General features: G+C 40.4%; 1 protein-coding gene across 9 annotated transcripts in view; it reads right to left on the reverse strand.

The window, feature by feature from the left end:
• The window catches only part of KIF21A (kinesin family member 21A), an 88,420-nt gene extending 65,541 nt beyond the window's left edge, over positions 1 to 22,879 (reverse strand). For 4 of the 9 annotated variants that reach the window (XM_048302596.1, XM_048302595.1, XM_048302594.1 and 1 more), the window contains exon 1: positions 22,530 to 22,878. In XM_048302596.1, coding sequence (XP_048158553.1) covers positions 22,530 to 22,573 — 44 coding nt within the window. In that variant the 5' untranslated portion in view covers positions 22,574 to 22,878. Of the gene's footprint in view, positions 1 to 22,529 lie in introns of all 9 variants that reach the window. The other 5 variants (XM_048302600.1, XM_048302593.1, XM_048302598.1 and 2 more) reach the window with 2 other exon arrangements.
• Positions 22,880 to 23,954: the final 1,075 nt, after the last annotated feature.

Raw genomic sequence — 23,954 nt, forward strand, 5'->3', positions numbered from 1 at the left:
AGCACATCTCCAAGTCTTTCCCCCACCATGGGTCAGCTCCCACCCTGGGAACCTGCTTGCCCTGCCAGGGGCCCAGGCACACACCAGCCGGGGCAAGGAGCACTACTTGCTGCAACTGGAACTCAATCGCTCTTACGTAAGATTTGGGCACCGCTCCCACCAGTGTTTCTCTAAAGCTGCCACGGTCTAGACTGAACCCAGTGCTGCCAGCAGGTGTGTGTGCACCCAGAAACCACAGAAGATAGGCAGAGTACAGGTGTTACTCAGTAAGGACTGTAGCAAAAGCTTAAGCAGGATCTACATGGTCCAGATTTTACTCCAAAGCCCTATTAAGATACTGATAAAAAGGTATCAGCATCCCTTCAAACCACGTGTAGCCATTAAATACGACCATTAAGCCTTAAACCACCCAGCAAAATCAGCCATTAACTTACAAAATGGGCATTCTATTCAAAAATATATGCAGAGAATATTTTGTTCCAGTGCTGCAGACTGTCACTTCCAGTTTGCATTTAATGAGAAAGCAACAAACGGAAAACTGGAATAAAATTAAATTGAGGAAATATTCCAATGCCATAATTCGATTTGTCCAGTTCTCCCATATGCTCAAACTCTACCTCTCCATCAATTTTTTTTATTTTTACATACAAATTTAATTTCATGAAACAATTACCCTTTTCAGTAGCTTGGGTCTGGTCAGCTCACATACCCATTAGTTGTTCATGCTGGAGATGACATTGGCAGTACCAGGCTGAGGCAGTTCCACAGGCTGCTGCTCTCCCTTGCTGCCTGAAGAACTGTACAATAGCTGTATCTCCAGGCAGCCACCACGGCCAGGACATAGTTTAGCAGTGTGATTTCAGATTAATTCTTGTGCAATTCTGTAACAGCCTAGCAGGCTGTGCAACACAGACGGCATCCTCACACTGGCAGGCACAGCCCCGCGCTTTTGCTAAGAAAAGAAAACACAGAGGGGAAACACCCGGGCCTACTCTCACGTAATTCCTACTGCTCCACATGCTTCCTTCATCACACCACCCCCACAGGAGGGCTAGCAGATCCTCCAGCAGATCTAGAAGACCTCCAACATCTTTCCTGATAACACGAATGAATGCATTCACACAAACCTTCGTGTGGTTTCTTGTGGACTAATTTACTCTCTAGTGAGCAAAAAAACCCACAACTTTTGAGAAAAATACGACTTTCGAAAAAGAGAGAACTGTATTGCAGGATTTGTACTGGCCTTGATTATTTCTAGTTCAAGACAAGGTCATCTCTGATGGAAAAGCAGCACTACCATAAGCTTCCACATGCCTGCCAAGCACAGGACTGGCACATCTCCAAATCCAAGTGCAGTTTGAGGAGAACTAAACAGAAGTGCCTTTTCCAAAGGCAAACATATTTTTTTTAATTGTCCTACTGTGATACTTGCCTTGGTTTTCTTAACATCTATCGTTATATGTATCACCCCTCTCAGAAAGGTAGAGAAGAGATAATAACACAGTATCTTAGATAAAATGAGATGTAAGCAAATGCAGCAAAGTGTAACTTATGAACTAAGACATGAAGTATTTATGGTTTATGAGTAAGAAATGAAACAAGGAGTTAGACCTTCCTAAAGGTAAAACTCCAAATTAATTTCATACCATATAGGAATGCAGGCACACCTGTGTCATCCAATGAAGTGGCAGAATAGAGACCTCAGTTACAGCAATCACAGGTCAAACATGCTTTGGTGCTGAAAGGGTCAAATGCACTCTGGCGATGAAAGGGACTACAGTCACCAGATCTCCATGTAGCTGATCAGCCTGAAGCAACTGCCTCTCCCCATCAGGGAGCATGAACAAGTCGTTTTTGAGTAAGAAGCAAAAATAGGTATTTCTGCTGCACAGTGAAACACAGTGCTCAGCTGTACTATTAGTGTGATCAGCATTAGCTCAAGGTCTTTACACCACACTGTATGGAACATGTGGACATACACTGAAATAATCAGGTCACTCATTAGCTACCTCTCCTTTAAGGATTAACTCTGAAAATACAATCCCTGAGAATCTGTATCACCTTTAAAATAAAAAAAAAAAGCAACTTCAGAAGGTGCTAATTCATTTCAGTTTTTATTTGAGAGGTAGCTTCCAGTCTTAGAAAGCTCTATGCACACTTTCAGCTTTTCATCTGCTTATACTGCAGTTGTGGACACCACCTCACAGTTGGCAGAACAGCAGAGACATCCCAAATACTTGGTTCAGACATGAACAACAGGTTTCTTCCCCAGGTGGTCTGGGAACCTAACATTTCCAAAAGGCTGGTCAGAAATCAAAGAAATGTCTTCTGAACCAACACAAGAAATGCACAACCAAGGCAAACTGTAACCAATTTACCACAAGGAAGCAGAACCACTGTGGCTATGGGTTTGGATAGCTGCTCCATGTCACTAAAATTGTAGTTTACCAGAGGGTTCAACCAGTCTGCAATCTGATGGCTGTGCTCCACATATATACCAACTCCAATATCCACAAAGCAAATTAAGGACAGGACTGCCTTAAACTGCCTATTAAATCTGTCCCTCTTACAATGACTGTACTTGATTATTGTAAGTTAAAGGTTTCTATTGAAAACTATGTTTTAGCTTTTATGACTCAAGCTCGTGCACAGAAGTATGAAACACCATCTTCGTTTCACTGGTGGTGTTTCACATCGATCACTAGTACTAACAATAATGAAGACCAGTATAGATTACTATTATGAAAAATTTATGGCAATAGTACCCCATTATTACAACATTTATAGAACATAGAGGTCAATTCAAGAGAAAAGGGAAAAGAAAGGTCTTTTGGTGTGCCCCCAGATCAGTGTCTACAACTAAGGTTCTCATGGATACAAAGAGGCCAATGAAGGCAGCAAGTATATCCTTCTGAGCATAAGGATTCATGAAGAAAGCAACTCTACATACAAAAGAAAGAGAATGACAACCTATATTTCTTTTGCAAATTATGGAGGTTTTTTTTCCTCCAAAATACAGCTTTAGCATGAAACTCAGCAGCCTTCATCATTCCTGCTCTGGGGCACACAGCTGTAAGGAGTGGCTGAGTCACACTGCTGGTAAAGCTTACCAGAGCCCGGTACTAATTATGTAACAAGGGCAGCGTCAGGAAAAGGAATACACTTCCTGTAGCAACTTTCTGCTGTATGACTGAATGCTTAACATAGCTTACATGTGCAAAACAAATACCATTATAAGTAACTTCAGATGAGAAAAAAAAAAAATTTAAGGAAGCCTTTTTGAAGTGCGCAGCCCAGCAGCCTAGTATCCCTGAGCCAGGATAACAAGGGCTGCCAGTATCTTAGAGACACTGTTGCCAGAAATTTTAGTGTCAGAATTCAGCTCACAAAGTAATGTACTGTGAAAAGTAATATGGTGAATATAGGCTATCCAACTACCCAAACCACCGTAGTCACTGCTGCTTTACCAAGCTACAGAATAACATTTATTTAGGTCCAACGGGGAAAAGGTGAAAGAACTAAAAACAAAACAAACAAAAACCTGAACAAAGCCAAAAAATCCAACAACAAACATCCACAACACCACCAAACAACACCAAACCAGAGTACCTCCAAACTTAAATTCAGTCACATTTAGAGTTCAGGGATTTTGAGATAATTCCAGTACCTCTCATATGCCAGTGACCAATCAGCCCAACACACCCAAATACACTAAGCCTGCAAAAAGCACATCAGTCAACAAAAATGTGGTTGGTGTCAACCCTTTTTAGAAAGCACACTCGTAACTAATGTTTAACTACCAGAGTCAATCTTCACTAAAAGCACCATTTTGTGAGACAGCTGGTTTCAAAAACATTTGCCCAGCAGCATCATTGTATCAACAAATGACCCAATAATGCCCACATAAAGGCGCAGAAATGACAGGGGATTTCTGGTTCAAAAGTTAAAAACTCCTTCTTGCAGAGCAATAACATTATTTTTTCACACACTCGCAAAAAGATTTATCTGCAAAGTCAAATGAATAACTTTAAAACACAATTATTTAATGCAATTAAGTGAAATATTTTAAGAATAAGTACATGCATTCGGGAACTTCCTCACATTACAACTTATCCTGGATTTCTTAAAGGCGATGGTAAGTACCACAAATATATTCAGAAATAAGCAAACAAAACAATGTTTCTTCACTACAGAAAAATGATTTCTTGAATAGCGCAAAAAAACTGATGTAATGCAAGATTATCCAGATGACCAAAAAACTGTCAGTCATGCCAACACTATGCTTCATTCAATTTCTTCCTCTTCAGTTATATGTCTGTTCTAGAAGTTCACTACTTCTTTCAAACAGCCTAGTTTTTAAAAATAGGTACTCTGATATTTTTAAATAAAGTTTAAAGGCTTTGCTATATCTGCAGCAAAGAACTCTTAATTATTGCCTCTCTTACCCAGATTTCCCTTTCCTTTTTAAACACCCACACATATTCACTTATGCTCCCAGCTTACAATACAGAAATCACTACATGTTCATGCCAAGATTACTGTAGTTCTGAAAATTGTTTTAATTTCTTTCCCCTCAATACAGAAACCTTATCTTCCCAGTTGTATATTCTCAAGTTTAGGGCAGCTGGTTGCTTTACGTCTCTGAGCCGCAAGTCCAACAATTACATTTCACTAACTCAAAACAAACTTACCAACATACCTACAGGTAAAGCTACAAGCCACTTCATAAGTAATTACAGTTAAATAATAAAAAGAACAGGAGGGTCAGGTCAGTTTAAAAAAATCACAAGTTGTCATAAATCATTACTGAAATGACTGCTTAGCTAACACTACTAAAATAACCATAGACTTCACCATGGGACAAGACAGCTAAAAACAGTGTTTCAATAATTTGCTCTGAATAGTGCCTTCACCCTGTTAATTTTCAAATCAATATTCCTGGAACAAAAACCACTGTATGACTTTTCTGCCACGCCTTAAAAAAAAAAAAAAGTCTACACAAAAAACCACGTTGTATCCATAACACCCGATACACCAAGTTCCAAAGCAAACTGCAAAAAATTTCTTCATATTTATTGTTGACTGTTTCTAATGAACAGAAGTTGCTCTGTTTCAAAACAGAAGGTAGACTGTTCAAGCAGCAACTGAAAGCTCTGAGCTGGTAAATCCTAACTCTGGAGTAAGGAAAAATAACCCACTTACTTTATTTACTACTGTTTGTTTTCAAACTTGCAAAGCAGAGAGGAACAGTGTTATCCAACTTCTTCAGTCCCTCTGGGACTACACGTTGTTTCATGTCTGAACGTCAATCCACAAATTTAATTCTTTCCTTCATGTCTATTCATTCTATTTGCAAGGCTGCAAAATCATCCACATCAGCAGCAACAACATCAGAGAGAATTCTTCCATCCTTCCATTCCTATGTGCCAACACCGTATTCAGCTGCATTCTAAATGTGACCACCTTGCTGCTCTTTCTTGGCTTAAAAAGAAAGCTTTAAAATTTTATTTAAAATCAGGACAGTTCAGGAAACTATGCTAAAAAATTTATTAGGTAGCATTTTCCCCACACTGAGCCATGCTCCAAATGGATTGCTCAGTACAGTGCTGGATGCTCTTTCTCTGAAAGCGTGTCAGGCAAATATAAATTGACAGTCCCCAAGCCCTCCCCCACCTTTCCTCCATTTTTCAGTCCCCACTTAAGCCGAGAAGTTTGCAAGTCTCTTGGTACTGATTCTAAACAACACTCTCCATGGAGTTTCAACCAGGTGCAAAACTTGGGTTATCTACAGGCCATGATCTTTTGCTTGGCTAAATGCAGGCTGACTTTCAGATGTGGTAGAGAGGGGACAGGAAAAGAAATTGTTAGCAAGAGAGTATTTAGCATTTCTGTGGAATACCAGTGGAAACCTGAAATAACTGGAGCTTAAGTAACACAAGAAGGAAAAAAAATTGGATTTATCACAGTTGACTGGCAAAGTAAGTTTGGAGTTGGTACTGCTATATCAGGGCCTCATTCAACATCATCTGTGCAAGAAATCCACTGGAATCTGGAACCTCACAGGAAAGCCAGTTCCCACACAAAAATTCACATCCCAAAGCTAGAAGAAAGAGAGCTCTCCACTGCAGCAACACTTGCACGAAGGGTTGAGCTGCTGCCCTTTCACATGCTCAGACTTTCGTTGAGTCCAGAAGGGCTTGTATGACACTACACAAACACTGACTACAATATCCAATATGTCACTGGAGATTTTAACCTAACAGGAAGAGAATACTTTACTACCTCATCAGGAAAGCATGGGCTGATTTCATATTTTTCACTTTTGATAATATATAAAATAGAAAAGGCTGAATGATTTTGTAACAGTTTAGCTTCCACTCCAAGGCACGTAGGAGCTTCTTGTTGGCTAGGCTAAACAAATTCAATGTGGAAATCATTGTGGAAATACAGTCATTCTCCTGGTTTAATTGCTACTGGCATGACCTTGCTGCATTAGCAAGCTTACAGTTTGGAATTACCACTAGTATTAATACTGGTACATTTCACCAAAATTTTAGCTCCAGGACAGAGCACATCCATAAAACAAGTGCAATCTGGTCACACACCACAATGTAAACTGACAGCTGCACAGGACTCATGGCACACACTCTGAAAAAAGTCTATAAACTACTAACTACTTCCTAGCTACTTTAAACAACCATTATCTATGCTGGCCTAACAGCAAGGCTAAGCACTTTCTGCTTCATGTCCTAGCTGTAGGCTTAATTTTTCATTAGGGCTCAGGTTCCCTGATAAGATTACAAATCCAACCAGAAATCCAAAACTATTAATGCAAAGTCACTTCACAAAAACAAACAACCACAAAAAAAAAATCATACAGCAGGGTAGCTCACACAAATTGAAAGCAACTATCTCCATTTTACATCACAGGCCTGGGAGGCTCTGACTCCATTTCTGGAACAGTTCTCTGCCGTGTGCAGCTGCTGGCCTGGGCACTGCCCTGCCAGTCTCCCTCAGCTCCAGTGCACACAAAGCAGCAACACCTGATCCTGGATCATTTCTGTCTGCTGAATGCTTGGCCACAGCTCCTTGGGGACATAAGGTAAAGTTTGTCCTGACAAGCTTCTTCAAGGTCAAAATCTTTTTTTTTTTGCCTTGACTCAATTAAATCAGCTCTTCTTGGCAACTAATACTTCTAAATCAGGCATTTCCCAGCTGCTCTCAGAAATCATCAATGCAAATCACTTGTGGTTTGTCTGCATCAGAGATCCTAGTCCCTCATACACTGGAGGGAGCACAGGTGCTTTCACATTAAATATTCAAATATTACCTGTTTCAAATTGCCTTAAAAATTTAAGCTTATTGTAACTGTTTTGCTGTAGTCCTGATCTGTAAACCAACTGAGACGGTTACAGACCCTGCCACAAAATTTGTGACCAAGCATCTCATTCCTCCAAGCACTTAACATCAGACAAGAGAAGAGCTCCTTTGGCTTAAACGAGACCTAAGAGGACAGCGCATGGAGGGAGTACACACAAGGTTTTCCAAGAGCTAAGAAGGAACTTGACCAGGAAATGGAAAACCATGAGTTCACACAAAATAATGTGTTAATGGCACACTGGTAGTGCCTCAAGGCCAGGGAGAGTATTACACTAAGGCTTACATAAAGGTTTCATAATGGGTCACACATTTATTAAAAGCTACAGACAGATATATCTCTATAATAATCCACAACTTCACAGCTGTTTCAGACAGTTTTCCTCACCAGCACCATGAATCCAGAAGACTGGGTATTAGCACAAGCTACAAACTCTGCATTCCCAATTGCTATGAACCAGGCAGCTGCCTCCCACATCTCTGACTTCCACTCCATGGCTGCACTCAGCTTCAACCACTTAACTACCCCTGCTCTTACAGCAAACTCAAAAATAAAAAAAAAGAAAAAAGAAAAAACATCATTCCACAGTACAAAGCTCTAGTATTTTGGCCAATCTTGTTTCCACTTAAAAGAATTTTTCTTAGCACTACAGACATTAGAGGGATGGGGAAAAGAGGTACAAGGCTGTTTCCTCCAGCATATGCTAAGGTACCAGATATTTAGAGAGAAAAATGGGATATTTAGATAAAACTTGTTAACCAACTGGTGTTCTACAGAAATTGTCAGCAAGTATTAAAAAAATCTTTAAAGGGTGTCAGTAGACCAATATTTTTTTCCCCTGGAATTTCCAGATTTCTCCAGAACAGGTACTTAAAATTTTTTTTAAGACAGTCTGCTTTTACAATTTCTGTGTCAAAGAGAAAAAACTCTGTGCTGTTTAAAATTTTAATATTTTGCTACATCATGCTATCCAAACTGTTAATTGCATGTTTTAAGTGATTTCACCACTGAATCTGAAGAAAGGCTAAGGCAAGAAAGATAGCAAAGAAGGCTCTTTCAGATTTTTAAAAATATTGTAAAATAAAATACTCTCAGGGTTGGGTTTTTTTGTTATTGTTTGTTTAGAGGTTTTCTTTTTTTAAAGAAACATGACAGCTAGGCATATAGTATGACCTTAAGATCCTCCCAAGGAAGGTTTGTTTCCTCCCTGGTTTCAACTATAGACTTTGACTGTCCATGCCTTATCACTTGACTTTTGTTTACACAGAAATACAGAACTCTGTCATCAAATGAAGTGCAACTGTAATGCAGCCCTTACGTAAGCCCCATCACATGAATAATTAGCAAGGCATAGAAAACTACAAATAGCTTATTTCCCAACTCTACTTACCATTACAGTTAACCGTTTCTAGACCACTGAACTAATAATCAGTGGCTGAAGAATGGGAACAAGATGAATTGAAACTCCAAGTGAGCAACATTCAGGACAGGGAGCAGGATTACCTAGCACACACAAAAGGAGAGGATTTCTTTGACTTGACATTTGAGGCCAGGACTGGTTTCACTTCAAATACAATCATGTTTTTAACTGAGCACAGAATTAGATTCTCAGTCAAATCCAGTTGACCAGTGTTATCCAGTATGTCGGTGTGTAAATTTTTTATCCATTCTGATACTTAATCTCTTGTGTCTTTCCGATACTACCCATCACCATCCTAATCTAGAGGTATCACAGAGTTTTCAGTTCAGAAAAACAAGATTTCAGCCCTCTGTTCCCTGGCAGCCATTAAGTTGTTTATCTCCAATCTGCAGTAGCGGTGTTGGCAGAGGGGTCTTGCAACAGCAGCAAAAATGGAGCAACACAAAGACTCAGCAGCTGAAAAATAGTCCAGCAGTGACACTCCACCTAAAACTTGCTGACAGAGTAGAAACTGCTTCAGTACCTCTACCAATTCTTGCTGGGACTTTAAAATAAAACAAAAAACAAGCAAACAAAAAAAACCCACACCACAATGAAATCTGATATGTGTAGTCCTCTGTTACCTACCTTAGCTAACAATTTAAACAAACCAGACCAAGACTCAACTGCAAAAAAATAGGACCAAAAAATAGCTTTTCCTTTTTAAAAGAAAAAGCCCTATACCCCACAAGAGAGGTCCTTGTGTAATCTGTAGTTCTCCTCTAATTTTTGCATCAGTCACAAGCACACTGAGCTGAGCAAGTCAAGTACGCAATGGTACACAGTAAAGACATCCAGAAAGACTCACGCACTAGAAGAAAAAAATTTCTGCCTGTCCTTGAACCTTTCAGACTTCACAATGTAACTGGAAAGTCCATGGCTCTACACCCTCTTGGCATCCCCACCTAGCTGTGGAGAACTAAAGGGAGAGCTTGGAATGTCCATTTCTTTTGAAAACTAAACTCTTCAGCTATTCCAAAGTAACTGAATATATACCATACCATTGTGCTCCCATTGTACCTAGATCAATAAGCAATCTCCCCAGCACTGAATGAATACTCAGAAGATGGGGTCATTGTTAGTCCAACACCAGAGCTGACCCTATAAACAGCAGTGGACATCCAACTCTTTGTGTATCAACCCTGTACTGAAGAAAAATACCTAAAACAAGTCACATAGATTATTTAATTATTTCCAATCTTGGAAGTGAAGTGCCCAGTGTCCCCTAACCAGGCATTAGCTCACCCTGGCACACAGGAGCAAGGACCCATGTAACGTCTATGGCATCACCCACCCTGACAAGTGGTAGTATATCCAGAGGATTCCCAGTACTGGTCACAGCTGCAGCAGAGAGAGACCTCTGGAACACAAAAGTATCTCCTACATTTTATCTTTTATTATCAGAATGGAAAAATAACATGATGCCAATTCAAGTTACTTGTGAGCAAAGGAGAGGACCTCTCACACACATCTGCTGTGCTGGAGTGACCATCCCCCTCCACACCAAAGAGGGGGCAAAACAGGATAGCAATTATCATTACAGCAGTGCAGTACACAACAAGCATTCTGCCCCACTGGATATTCCCTGACAGACATATAGCCTTGAACAAAAGAAATTTTCTTAAGGTGAAAACTGCATCTATAAATTATAGAATATGCCTATAAAAGGAGCAGTTAGTTGCCCTGCTAGACTACAATTAGCCATATTTCCTTGACATATGTGATAAAATTTGGAAGTCAGTAGCATTTTCTAGCTACACTCTGAGAAATCAAAAGCATATAAATTCAAGAGATGCAGATATGAGCTTTGAAGCCTTTTATTCAGTCTACCAATACATTCCTCTGTTTTAAACAGATTGAACTTCAACCAGACAACTCTTACGCATACTAGGCAGATATCCAGCAATACAAACCAAACTGAATGTGAACTTTACCCAGTGCTCCACATACATTTTATGAATACACAAATCTAAAGAAACAAATCAAGTTAAAAAAAACCATTTTTGATACACAAGACAAAAACTGATAATGGACAAATTATAATTAATTTCCAAATAGCCATAAGAAACCATTCCAAGGTAACCAATGCTTTGGGTTGTATTCACAAGAATATCACACGCTTCATGCGATAAACCACTGACTATTGTACACCTTTCCTTCTGCCATACAGAAGATATTGTCTGAACAAGCAAGAAGAACTGAAAGAATGAAACATGAACTGTCACAGCAGGGGACAGGGAAAAAGATTATTCTATGAGATGGCTGAGGACAGCACATCTGAAAAGCAAAGAAACATTAAACAATGATGGAGGTTAATTATTCTTATTAGTCAGCTCAGTCAAAATAATAAGTAAGCTTAAACTGCGGCAGAAACATATATTCCTGCTGGGAAAAAAAGATAGACTGTTATTCCAAACTGAATCACACTCCAAATACTTTCACAGCAGCAGTATCACATTTACCATGAAACAGTCTTCAAAAGAGGTAGGGGAGGGTCATATGAGGAGAACATATAGACTTTACACAGAAAGAGTATAGAAACCATGCAAACAAACAAAAGCCTCTAGTACTTTTCCCTGTGTATGCTTACAACACATTATCTCCTAATAGCAGCCCTATCACCAGCACCATTGGATGGCTGTCAGTCCCCCAAGAATCTGCTCTATCATATTCAGAATTCAACTGGATAAGAGGCTGCACCCCCTTTGCTGAAGGTGTCCCCCAAATCTCACCTTTCCAACAGATCATAGGCACAGAGCTCTTCAGCATCTTCTTGGCTGCCAGGCCTTGTCTGCTGTCTTTCAATGCAGAAGAGAAGATTACAAAGACAAAAGGCCCAAGCTCCTTTCTGAGGTTCACATTGGGGACACAAGAGGCACTGATCATAAAACAAAGCAAGAGATTTCTCAAATTGGCATAAGGAAGAAATCTGACCATCAAAAATTAGACCAGTCAAGTACTGGTTGCCCAGAGACACTGAGGAATCTCTATGTCAGAGGTTTTTCCTAGACCTAACTTTAGACAGAGCCTTGCGAAACCTCACCTGAATTTAGTTTTGACACTGCTTTGAGGGGAAGGTTGGATCAGATGACCTCCTGAGGTCCCCTCAAACTTGGATTAACCTAAGCTCACCCTTCCAAATCAGTAAAGCTTTATCATTCATGTGGACATTGTCACACCTCTGTGAACACATTCTGACATTTGAATGGGATCATTCAGTTGTGCTGAATTCAGGTCCTGGCCACCCTACATGCAGCTTCACAGAATTACAGACAATTGGGGTGGAAAAAAAAACCTGGGAATGTCACAGTTTATTCATCCGCTCTACCTTTCTGGACCAAAGTACTGTCAATTAATCCAAAATCTTCCTGGCAGTTACCAGTCTGAACTGTTTTGAAAAGTCTCCTGTATGGATAATTTCACATCCCCACAGACAAAGCACAGGTTTATTTCACTCCTTAGTCTCTTCATTCCACAACATCCATCCTTACAATGGAAAAATATTTTCTCCTTTTACTATTCTTACTAAAATTTAAATCTACTACCTTTTATTAACTTCATCTTGAGCATGAAGAACATTTTATTCCCTTCCACTCTGTACTTGATTCTTGGTATTTTAGGATGTGTCTCTTACAAATCTTCACTCCTCACTGTGGAACTGGTCATGTTTTCTAGACAAAGAGCCATTTCCCTCCTCTTTTTAATTCCTCTCTGTTGGTCCACACTTTTCCTGAGCAGCAGGACCCAAAACCTACCACTAGACATCAGCAGTACTGAATAAAAAACTGATTTCTCAGAGCCTACTGGAGTAAAGGCTCCAGTTTCTATATACACTGAGTTTCTTCTTTTGCTACAATACAACACTGCTGTTCCATGCTTATGAATAATGTAATAAATACATTACTTGAACATTTGCCTACAGCAGCAGCAGAGAGTGCATCAGCCCTTTGTCTTTAGTCAAGTATCTTCCAAGATGTAGGTCAACAACATTTTATGCATGTTCCCTTTTCCCAATGGGGCATCTCCACACTGAGCAGTCATGAGAGATTGAAATTAACAGAAGCATGGGCCAGCTGGCATGGGCCAGACCTGTTCTTGGGGCTGCAAGCACAGAACAAAGCACTTTAATTTGAAGCTCTCAGCTGTACAGTGTTTCTTGGAGGTCCTTTCCAACATTGACAAGCCTATGATTCCTCTTCAGGGCCTACCAGGGCTTTACTTGTTGACATTTAGAGAACAATGAAAAGTCCATCTGTTCCTACAAGCTTTGCTAACGACAATAATGAAATAGATCTACAGCTACATTTCAAATGCAGAGCCAAGACAGTGGGTTGACCAGCCAATGCAGATCACTTTGAAAACTGTGTGAGGAAGACAAAGAAAGAAAGAAAGCAAACCAAAAAAAGACATGCACAAAACAAAAAACTGGAACAATGAACCAAATAAACAAAGTTTAAAAAAAACCACAGACACACCCCCCAACAACAAATTCAATTCAACCCTAATTCAAACAAAACCCTTTTGGGAGTACAAAAGAGAAAAAAAGAGTATTTAATTACACTAATGTTTAACTGTCAAATAGTTTACTTCCAAATACCAATTCAGAGCTATCTCTCATCTCATTTTCAGAGCTTACTGAACACCAATCCACTTTTGCTGAACTCAGAGTTCTGCTCATAAAGTTCAGAATGGCAATTTTACTGAGTGATGGGCTGACTGATCAGATTAGACAGAAGCATAAGATGCACCCTAAGTGATATAGATTGAACAGGTGGCCTTCCCTCGGATCTACGGCCTCTTCGAACACTTACAAGTAGAATCCTTGTCTTTTCGATCACGTCTAGAAAATATGCATTCAGACACTTAGTCATCCTTAACCCAACATGAAAATATTTTTCTGGCCTTTAATGCATTTCAAACAGCTTGCTAATAAGCACACCAGCCTTTCCCAAATATACCAGTAACTCACATGCATTATATAATTTTAACTAAAAAAATAAAATACAGATGTTTAGATGGTATCAACCTCTATAGTCTGCAAAGTAATATGTGTAGATAATAATTCTTAATGAAAAATTCAAAGGCTTCACATTACCGAGACAGAGTCTAAAAATAATGATTTCACATGTACTTAAAATTAAGGATTAGACTTCAAAAAGAATGCATTTGAGACTAGGGAGTGAAATAAACCTTACCTGGACAACTTATGCAGAGTGACAACTAAAGCAATGCATGGTTTGCTTAGCAGGTAAAAAAAATGAGCAGTCAGCTACTTCCTACAGATCAAAGTGTCTGGTACAGGCATAATTTTTTTTACTCTTCACAGAAATAAGGAAAGAGGAGAGGGAAAAACAAAGCCATATATAGAATTTTTAATTGTAAGACTTTTCATAGAAGATAATGACTAACTCAGGTGTTTTAGTAGAGTTGCTTTTCTCATGATATTACATCATGTATTATTTATATCGTAAGTGTTTACTTTGAAGCTACATCTTTGGCCTGAGGATCTTATGACATAATTCTCAGATGACAATAAACAAAGTGCCAGTGGAGCATGGGGAACGAAAAGCAGGAAAAGAGTATTAAAAAAAGATAAAAGCTTCCTACCTACATTCATACCCCTCTCATATTCTCATACAGGTGGAGATGGGTACATAGGGATAGTATCCTATGACAGAATCAAGCACAAACTAAGACAGAGGCACTGCTGCAGTTGGTAAATCAATACTACTGAGAGACAGATTAACAACTCTAAGACCTTGGGATTATGAGCTACTCAGAATGACAAAAGGTCTCTGGACTCATCTCCCAATTAGTCCCATGCTTAAGCGAAGAAAAATTCAAAAAAATGAATGCTAAGGATTACTGACTTTGAAAAAACAAGTTTATTAGGTAAGTATTTTGAATAAAATATATACACCCCTCCTAAGTCAGTCTACTTTTCTATCACTTTATTCCAAGAAGCCTCACATACAACGTGGTAACAAATACTTAAAGGAACCCAGATAAGCCACTTTCTATATTTTGTGCAATACCAGAGGTTTTACTATACATGAGAAATTTCTTAGCAAACCTGCTAGCGATCCCAAAATTATACAAGACTATATTTCATCATTTGCAATATATTTCTAGATACACTATTATTTTGTGGTTTAGCCTATTATTGATGATTTGCATAACTTCTTAAACAACATTGCCAACGAGTCTCATATTTAATATAGTTTCTTGACTGACATTAGTACTTCACAGCTATGTAGCTTTCCAGCCTAATGTGTCACCTTAAATTTGTTTTAGCAGTATTAAGCAAAGGACAACTAACATAATTAGAAATGTAAGGAAAAAACAGCTCATTGAAAAAATACAAAGCTTAAAGACAATAATTAAGAGGTTGGAGAATTGACTAAAGATGTGGAATACCTCTTTTCAAGGCCCCAGATGAGATTAGACCCAGTAAACAAAGAAGCCTGTTTGATCAAACTCTTCCATTATCAAAAGAGAACACAGTGGAAAAGATAAAGTGTCAGACTTTGAGATGTTTCACAAAAGGGAAATATTTTCTGTCTAGTCCTATTATCCATAACATTCCATGTGTTCAGCTCTGGTAGTTGAACTGTAATGCTGTAGCATACTACAGTCCTTTAACTCTTATTCACCTTGAAAACACAGCTTTTCTCAGACTTTTAAAAGACCAGTTATGCTGAACATAAAGGAAAAGGAAAGTAAGTATCCTTCAAAGCTACAATATTCAAGAGGAAACACTTCAAGAAACCTGGAGTATTTGAGAGCTATTATGGAAAGATTACATTAAACCTAAAATGTCCTGCAAAGAGATAGTTATTCGTTAACCAACTGAACTATACAGAGTTCCTATAGCAGCATGAATGCAAGAGCCAACAGTGAGACACTAAATTACCTAGACAACAAATCCTTTAGTCCATTTTTAAATTCAACAGTGGAAGTGCACTATTCAACTTCAATGCATATAAATTGCTGTGTATAGTAGAACAATCACAATCTTTTACTAAGGTCTTGTTCCTCTCAGTTTTCTGTGTTGAAGCTCCAGAGTAAACAGGTTCAAGGGATAAGTCATTCATTTTTGTTAGGCAGACCTAAAGATATAAAGATGCTTGAAGGTGCATTGTCCCAATCGGCATTTGTCAGCTGATTTTAAAAAAAAAAATAAAGTTTCTTACACAGAAAAATAATTATTCCAGCAGTGGCCAACTCGACCAAATCTGCTGAGGATACTACTAGAATAAAGGACCAGATGGTACTTGCTCCCCACTCTTATTTCCATTCAGAGTCTATTCAGAAAGTATTTTATGCTAATCAATCATAAGCTCTGAATCAGCAGGTTTTTACATTCTAAAATACATTTTGAATGTTCTGGTTTTTTATGCATCAAACTCACTGTGACACTAACCTTATCTTTTCACTATTCTCCATTTGTATCTTGTTGCTATAATAAACACATCAAACAAGACCATTTTTGAACAATAAGGCAGCACTTCTCCCCTTAGATCTGCTCCAGTGTATCTCACTAGGGAAAAGTGGAAATTACCACTGAGAACTACAAAAAAAAAAAAAAAAAAAGAAAAAAAAACCCAAGGAAGGATAAGAAGAAACTGAAGATCTAAAACTATTTAAGTGAATAGAAAGCACGAGAAAAAGGCACAGCTCATGTATTAACTCTTGCTAGACTTGTTCAGATATGGTTTGATTTCTAATTAAACTTTCTTGTTCACCAGTTAAAATGACACTTCTTGAAAGTACTTTACATTGAAATAATATTAGCATAACAAAAAATTCTCTGCTCTGGCCACCACAGATAATTAGTATTCTGCTGTATTTTCCTTAAAACAAAAAAAGCACCTAAAGTGGCTTTATTTCACCAGCAGTAGTCAGGCAACAGAACATAAAAGCAAGAATTCCAACAGCCATCTCTGAGTGGGCAGCAAGGGCAATCTATAAAACACTTCAAGCAAATCAAGGGAAAGTAGAGGGAGGGAGCAGAGCTCTCTTGATCCCAAGCACAAGGGTCATTCAGCTACTATAGAAGAATTTACAGAAGTCACACAGGAAACCTGAAAATGTGAAGCCCTGAGTTCAGTAATAAGGGAATGTCTAGGCCAACAATACAAATCCTAACTTTTCACAGATCACAACCATTAAATGGAAATTAGTGACTATCTCAATGGTTTTTCAAAGCAAACTCCCAAGTCTTTACAAACTTCGGGAAATGACAAGTTAAAAATATAATTCATCCAAAAGCATGAACAGACTGCCTAGGTACACCACTCATTGCTTTTTCTTCTTCCTAAAGTCAAGATACCCATCTTTTGGCAAGGAATACATGGCATTAGGGGAAAGGTCCAAGTAGGACTTCTTTCCCCTCCATCCAAGAAGGAGTTTGTGTTTACAACACGAGTGGTGAAAAGGGAAGTTTATTTCCTAGAAAGCGAGATCACAGATTTCAGCCTGCCCCAAGCAATATCAGTAACGGATGATCAAGTCGGATATTATGAAACCAGAATTAATTCAGCAGCAGATGGTGCCATGTCATTTCTTCAGCTAAAATGCAAAACATACCAACGGGGTAAAGTTTCAGAGAAGGACAAGGGGATGTTTGTTTAAGTCAGAGAGCAAAGAAAAACATCAAAACCAACAAAAAGATATGTAATAGGAGTTTTCCAAAACAAGATCTCTCTTGTAGCTTTCCATTAACAGACTCCATGCAGAAGAGTTACTTCCCAGCACCTTGCTATTTAATGCTGTTGATAATTTCTCTCTTATTAGGTGGGGCATTCTTGTGTATTTATAAATGGCTGAACTTCATTAACAGTTACTTAGATATTTTCCTGAAAAAGCTTTTACAGCTGATTACAGATGGGCAGTAATTACTGTCTATTGAAACAAAAAGTTTGGATCATTTTAAGGAACCAATGGATAGTACTGTAGTCTATTGCTGTTGTTGATCTAGTTACAGAATGATTTATGACAATGCTTAGCACTGTATGGGAAGCATGAAATTAGCATCTCCAGAGCTTATAATATATACCACAGCATAGATGTCCATTCATCTGGCATCTGAGGATCTATTCATGGTGGGAAGCTTAAACACAGCTGTAACTACAGAACAGGAGCCCAAGAAAGAAAATCAACCTCAGCTGCCACCAAAGTGCTTCAAAACACACCTGTGCAAAAAAGGTTCCTTCCACTCAGCTCCTTCTTTCCTAGTGTATCTAACAGTAGCTGGATCTAGCACAGAGGAAAACAACTTCATTATAAAAGCCTAAGAAAATGCTTAAAAAGAATGCAAAAAGGTGAAAAGGTAGAGGGAGGCATGACAACAACAGAGAGCAGATTCCATATGGGGAGAAAAAACCCCACACAGGAACTAGCAAAGTAGAAAAAAACCTCCTACATAAGACATCCAACTGATCACACAGTTCAAGAACTGGAGGTATGAAAAGAAATGCAGCATTCCATAACAAAGCTTTGCAGTGGGAAGCTAAAGTTGCAATGGATGAACACATCCCACCTACCTAAACAACAGTCAACACTGTATCCTAACGCCATGCCACACCAAGCTTTAGTTGCAAAAATCTCCAGTCTCCACTAAAGTAGTAATTAATGTGTTTTTCCAACATTCTTTATCTCCCTTTCAGAAAACCACAAACAGAAGCTGTGTGGTTTTAATTCATCTGCTGCACTTATTACTTCTACTGTTACTAAAAATGTTTACCAGTAGATTCATTATGTTTTGCACACAGTTTCCATACTCAGCAAACATCAACATTTCACTTTTGTGAAGCAGTGTCACAACATACTGCAGACACGCAGGGTGGGTATGAAAAGGAAATTTTTTAGACATCTCGATGCAGAATTGGGCACCCAGATCCCAGAGCCTCTCTACACATGTGAGGAGGAGAGCAGCAACCCTCCCATTCTTCACTTGAAGAATGAAACAAAGCAGATGTCAATCACAGCAGATGCAGCAGTACCAGTGAAGTGCTCTTGCCAAAATAGGGAAGAAGGCAGATAGACACAGACATACCTAGGATGATGAAAAGTGGAAACTTTCACTACTCTATTCTTTATGGATATTAAACATGCCTGATTATAAAACACCATCCTCTGAAGCTTCTTTGTGTTCTGCCCATTAACACAGTTTCAACTGGGCTCCATCCTTCAAGAGAACATGCCCAATGCCAATGCTCTTTGGCTTCACCAACTAGTACTTCACGCTCTTTTACTGTCCACTCCACCTGAGGTGTCACCCACACATATCAGAGTGACCATCTCCTCTTGACTACTGGTCAGCTTGTACAGCTATTCATCTTTTCACATTGTACTTATTTCTTCTGTTTTAATACAGCATCTCTAACAAATCAATACTGAAGCTTATCATCTATACATCTAGGGCCTCCACTGACTCAGAGTGGATCAAGGACATCTTTCACCTTTGGAGGGCTAGAAGACAGACATTTTCCTCAATGTTCTACCTTGTTATTTGGATTCTGTTATGGAGAAGACATAACAGACACCCTTCCATGCTTTATCAGATACAGTCCTCCATGCAAAACTTCTGATTAGATCTATCCAAACATTACTGTTCTCCAAAAGTTCTTTTGTTTAACATGTATCCAAAAATGCAAAGGACTGAAATCCAACTTTGTCTTCTTATATCACCACTGCTAGAACATCCTAACAGCGTGGCTCCAAGCCATGGAGCAAGGACAGGCTCTAACTGTTGGAGCCACTTCAATTCCTGTGACCCAGCTCAGGTCTGGTTGGTAAAGGGGTAAAAGTCAGTGCACTTCTGTGTGCATTGACCCCACCCAGCCCCTTCCACAGGTCATACAACAACTCTAAAGTGCACTAGCAGACCTACACCACTGGCTGTTGAGGAACTAAAATCTTAGGTGGGAACTTCATCTACCCAACATGCCTGAAGTCTACAGATTGTATTTTACCTGTGGACACTACTAAAGTGGCACGAGACAGAAGAATTAGAAATTATAGTCTACATCTTCTTGTGAACTTGAAACAGTTGCCTACGATGTTGATAACATTTCATAGCCTTCTTGTCAAAAGTTAGTTTCCATATGCTGAAAAAACACTTACAAAACCAAGACAGAAATTTTAGATTTACAAAAAGGATAGCTTTTCACACTTAAAAGAAAGTTCTCTAATCAGATTACTATTTTCTATCATGGGGGCTCTCTGACTTTATCTGAAAACAGACACTACACACAGTCACACAGCAAGCAAAGCTCTTTGCTGAAGTTGCACACCATCATCCACAAAGTTCACAAGTCTTTCAGTGGTGGGTGACAAGACAAAAATGTTTTCTTAATTGGGGAATTTAACATTAGTTACTGGATTATCTGCCGAACTATTTTCAGCTTTCATGCTTCACTAAACCAGAGTATTTAGCTAATCAGTCACAAACCCATTATTACACTGAAGAAAATGGGGAGCAATTAGCATACAAGATGATAGCTTAAAGCTGGTGCTAATTGGAAAGAATGAAGTATTTTTCATTCCTGTTGGATACAATTAGGTGAGACAACCAGGTCCTGGAAAAACAATTTGCTGAACAATTTCAGTGATGTCTATTCTATAACCTGTGTTTAAAGTCTAAGCGAATTCATGCCTTTGCAGTATCTTGCAACCACAGGGGTTGCAAACTAAAAGCTGGTCCAGCTGTACAGCGAGCCTTGTTCAGAAACATACATACAAAACACAACGACTGATTCATCTCAACTGGAAAGATCATCACTGAACTAAGCTCAAGTTGCCAAAAAGAGCTGAAGAACAAAACCAACAAGAAACAGAACGTAAAACTCATAATGCACGGTACAGCATGGCACCAATACACAGTGAGTTGCAAAATCAGTTGCATTACAGGACTGCACAAAACACACAATCAGAAATAAAAGAAAACCATCTACTGGTTTTCTGCTGGTGCATGCTTTTGGTCATGACTGCTGAACAGAGAGGGGGAAATCTTGTACATGAATAGTTAATTTGTCAAAGGGAAGAAAGCTGACAGGAGGAAAAATGCAATCCTTCATTATTAGTGAACTATTAGTGAATTAGACAATTATACTGCAAAAATGCACCCTACAACATTAGGGATTTGTTGCCAAGAACTACAGCTGGGTGACTTTAATTTACTTCTACAAATTCTTTACCATGTTACTCCTAATCTATTCATCACACACCCACAATTATAAATGTATTTCTACCAGTAGGTTTTTTTTATTTAATTCCAAGCTGCAACAAACCTGTGTATTTGTAAATGAACTTCTACATCACTATTTCTTTTGGCTCAGAACATATTTAATATTTTCTTCAAATGAGAGAGCAGTCTGTAAACCTGTAACACGCCCTATTTTTAGGATCACACCTATCTCATATTTTCCTTTTTAAAAATACAGCCTAATTATGGTTTGGAATAACACGTCCCTGTACATTATGTGAAAAATGCTTCAACAGATAGCATTCAAAAAACCATCTCTCCCCATAGAAAATGCTACTGCAACCAGACTTTAATGAACAACTGCAGCATACACCCCATGTTATCCACGCAAGGGTGGTGCTTCTCTGTTTACTGAAAATGTTATTGCACCGTTCCCCCTACACCATGCACCAACAATAGCACCCAGTAACATCGCTTATTTCTACATCCTTCAGAGAAAACAAAACAAACCCAAGAAATCACCCTCTTCGTCTTCCTGAACAACCCTTGAATTCTCTAATGTAAGATTGTCCAAGGATCCACTGAGACAAACAGACTTTCCCCTAAAGTCTGATTTCTTGTGGTGTAATACTCCAAGTGTGCCAGCATAGAGAAACTTCTTTAAGTAAAGAAATAAATCAACAGACAGTATCACAATTAAACCCCAAATATTGACATAGGTATACATAAACAGACATAGATATACACACACATACATGTATTTCTCCTCATGCTTCAATCGTGTAAAGACATCTTGGAAATTTAAACATCCATGGGCTAAACTGGAAGTTCTTCAAACAATAAAATAGTATATTCACAGAGAAAACCGAGAAGAGCCAAGAGCTCACTGATGAACAGCAGATTTTTATCTCTGATTAAAGAGCAATTTGAATTAACTGATGTTTTAAAATTATTTAAGCTCCCCTCCCATTATGACTTCTACATACACCTAATTCCTATGTACTGTGAGCAGCCTTATGGAAGTCCATCCCTCTGGTATGTGAGGTTAGACACAGCCTCCGCGGGATAAAAGCCTTTATCCTTCTAAAAATATCAGTGTGCCAGGATCCACTCTCGCAAAGCTCCGTGATGTAAACGGCATCGCCAGAGTCCAGGGGCTGCTCTGCTTCCATGAGTAAGCACAAGCAGCACCGGGCTATAATTAGTTGGAGTATTTTTAGGGTCACTGCTCAAAATTAGAGAGAAATGACTGAGAAAGACCTCAGAATGGTGGGGGCTTCCCCCTCTCCTTTGGCTATCTCCTACTGCTGTGAGGAAAAAGAGGCTCCGCAAGAGCCAAGGCGAGGCGACCCCCCCCCCCCCTGCAGCGAAGATGCGCCCGGCTGCTGTCCCTGCGCGGGTGGGCGCTGGGAACACGCTGGGAACACGCTGGGAACACGCCGCGGCCCCGCCGCCGCACCCGGCCCGCAGGAGCCGCCGCTTACCTGACCGCCACCCGCACCGAGCTCTCGTCCGCGCCGGCCGACATGGTGCCGCGGGCGAGGGGCGGCCGCGAGCCTCGCCGGGAGCTCCGCCGGGCCGCGGAGGAGGTGGGGGCACTGCTGAAGCTCCCCCCTCACCTCCTCCTCCTGCCCCGCCACCTCCTCTCTCCAGCCATTTTAGGTGACTGAATGAATAGGTAGAAGCCGCGGCAGTGCAGGGCGGCTCGCACCGCTCCTCCTTCTCCTCCTCCTGCCCGCCCCGCTCCGGCCCGGCCCTTCCAACGCCTGGGCGGGGAGCGCTGTCAGTCAGCCACCGGCGGGCCGAGCCACGGCCCTGGTCACCGGGACCCGCCCTGCCGAGTCCTGCTGCAGCCGCAGTGCGTCAGCGGCCCCGCCCCGGGCAGCCGCCAGCACGGGGAGACGGCGGGTGTGCGGGCACTCGGCTCTCGGTACCCGCACACAGAGACACCGCCTCCTTTGGATATAGCTCCCTTCGCTACAGACTCCCGTCACAAACACATACTCAGCCCTGTCTTTCCACATACCCCCTTCACACCCACGCACCCGCCCCCGGCTCTCCACATACCCCCTTCACACGCACACACACACACGCCCTAATGCGCCTGTCTCTCCACGCATACCTATAAGTACTGTGGACACACGCTCCTCGCATTTGCCTTTCCACACACACACACACGCACACACTCAGTGCTTGCCCTCATGCACACACAGCTCTTCTCATGCCTGCTCTCACATGAAGGCTCTCACGCACGCCTTGCCCGTGCGCCGGCAGCTGTGGGCGCACACGACGCCTTCCAGGTGCCTGGCTCACACGGACACGTGTGGCACTGACACACCTGCACGCAGGGCTCCACATGCGCAGCTCGTCCCCACACAACTCTCCACTCGCGCTGTCAACACGCACAGCTCCTGCACACACAACGCACGAGGGCTCTGCACGCAGCTTCCAAGGCCTCCTTCCTGGGAAAGAGAGGCTTATCCCGCTGTCACGGCTGGGTCGTTTGTCCTTGCACTTATTTCCCTTTCCCAGGCAGGAATGAGATATCCTCATTCCTCTTCCGGCCCTGTGTGGTCCTTGCGACCCTCATGCCCGTGGGAGCACGCAGCTCTCCCACCTTTCTGGCTGTACTGGCAGGTTTGTTTGCAGAAGCTGCTCAAGCCAGGCATCTCTGTTCTCACTTCACTAATGAAATGCCTAGCTTTTAGTTGGAAACTGAGTGGGTGGATGACACTAATTTTTGATGCAAATAGTATCCCTGCCAGGAAAGAAGCCTGATTATTTTGCCCAAAACAATTCACATTCCTAAGGAAGATTTTCCATCAGAATAGGCCCGGTTTTGAATTTGTAATGATATGCTAAAAACCTTGCAGTTCAAGTTGTTTTGCTTCTAATAGTGAAGGTTGATC

This window comes from Corvus hawaiiensis, chromosome 4, assembly GCF_020740725.1.
Source record: "Corvus hawaiiensis isolate bCorHaw1 chromosome 4, bCorHaw1.pri.cur, whole genome shotgun sequence".
NCBI classification, from domain to species: domain Eukaryota; kingdom Metazoa; phylum Chordata; class Aves; order Passeriformes; family Corvidae; genus Corvus; species Corvus hawaiiensis.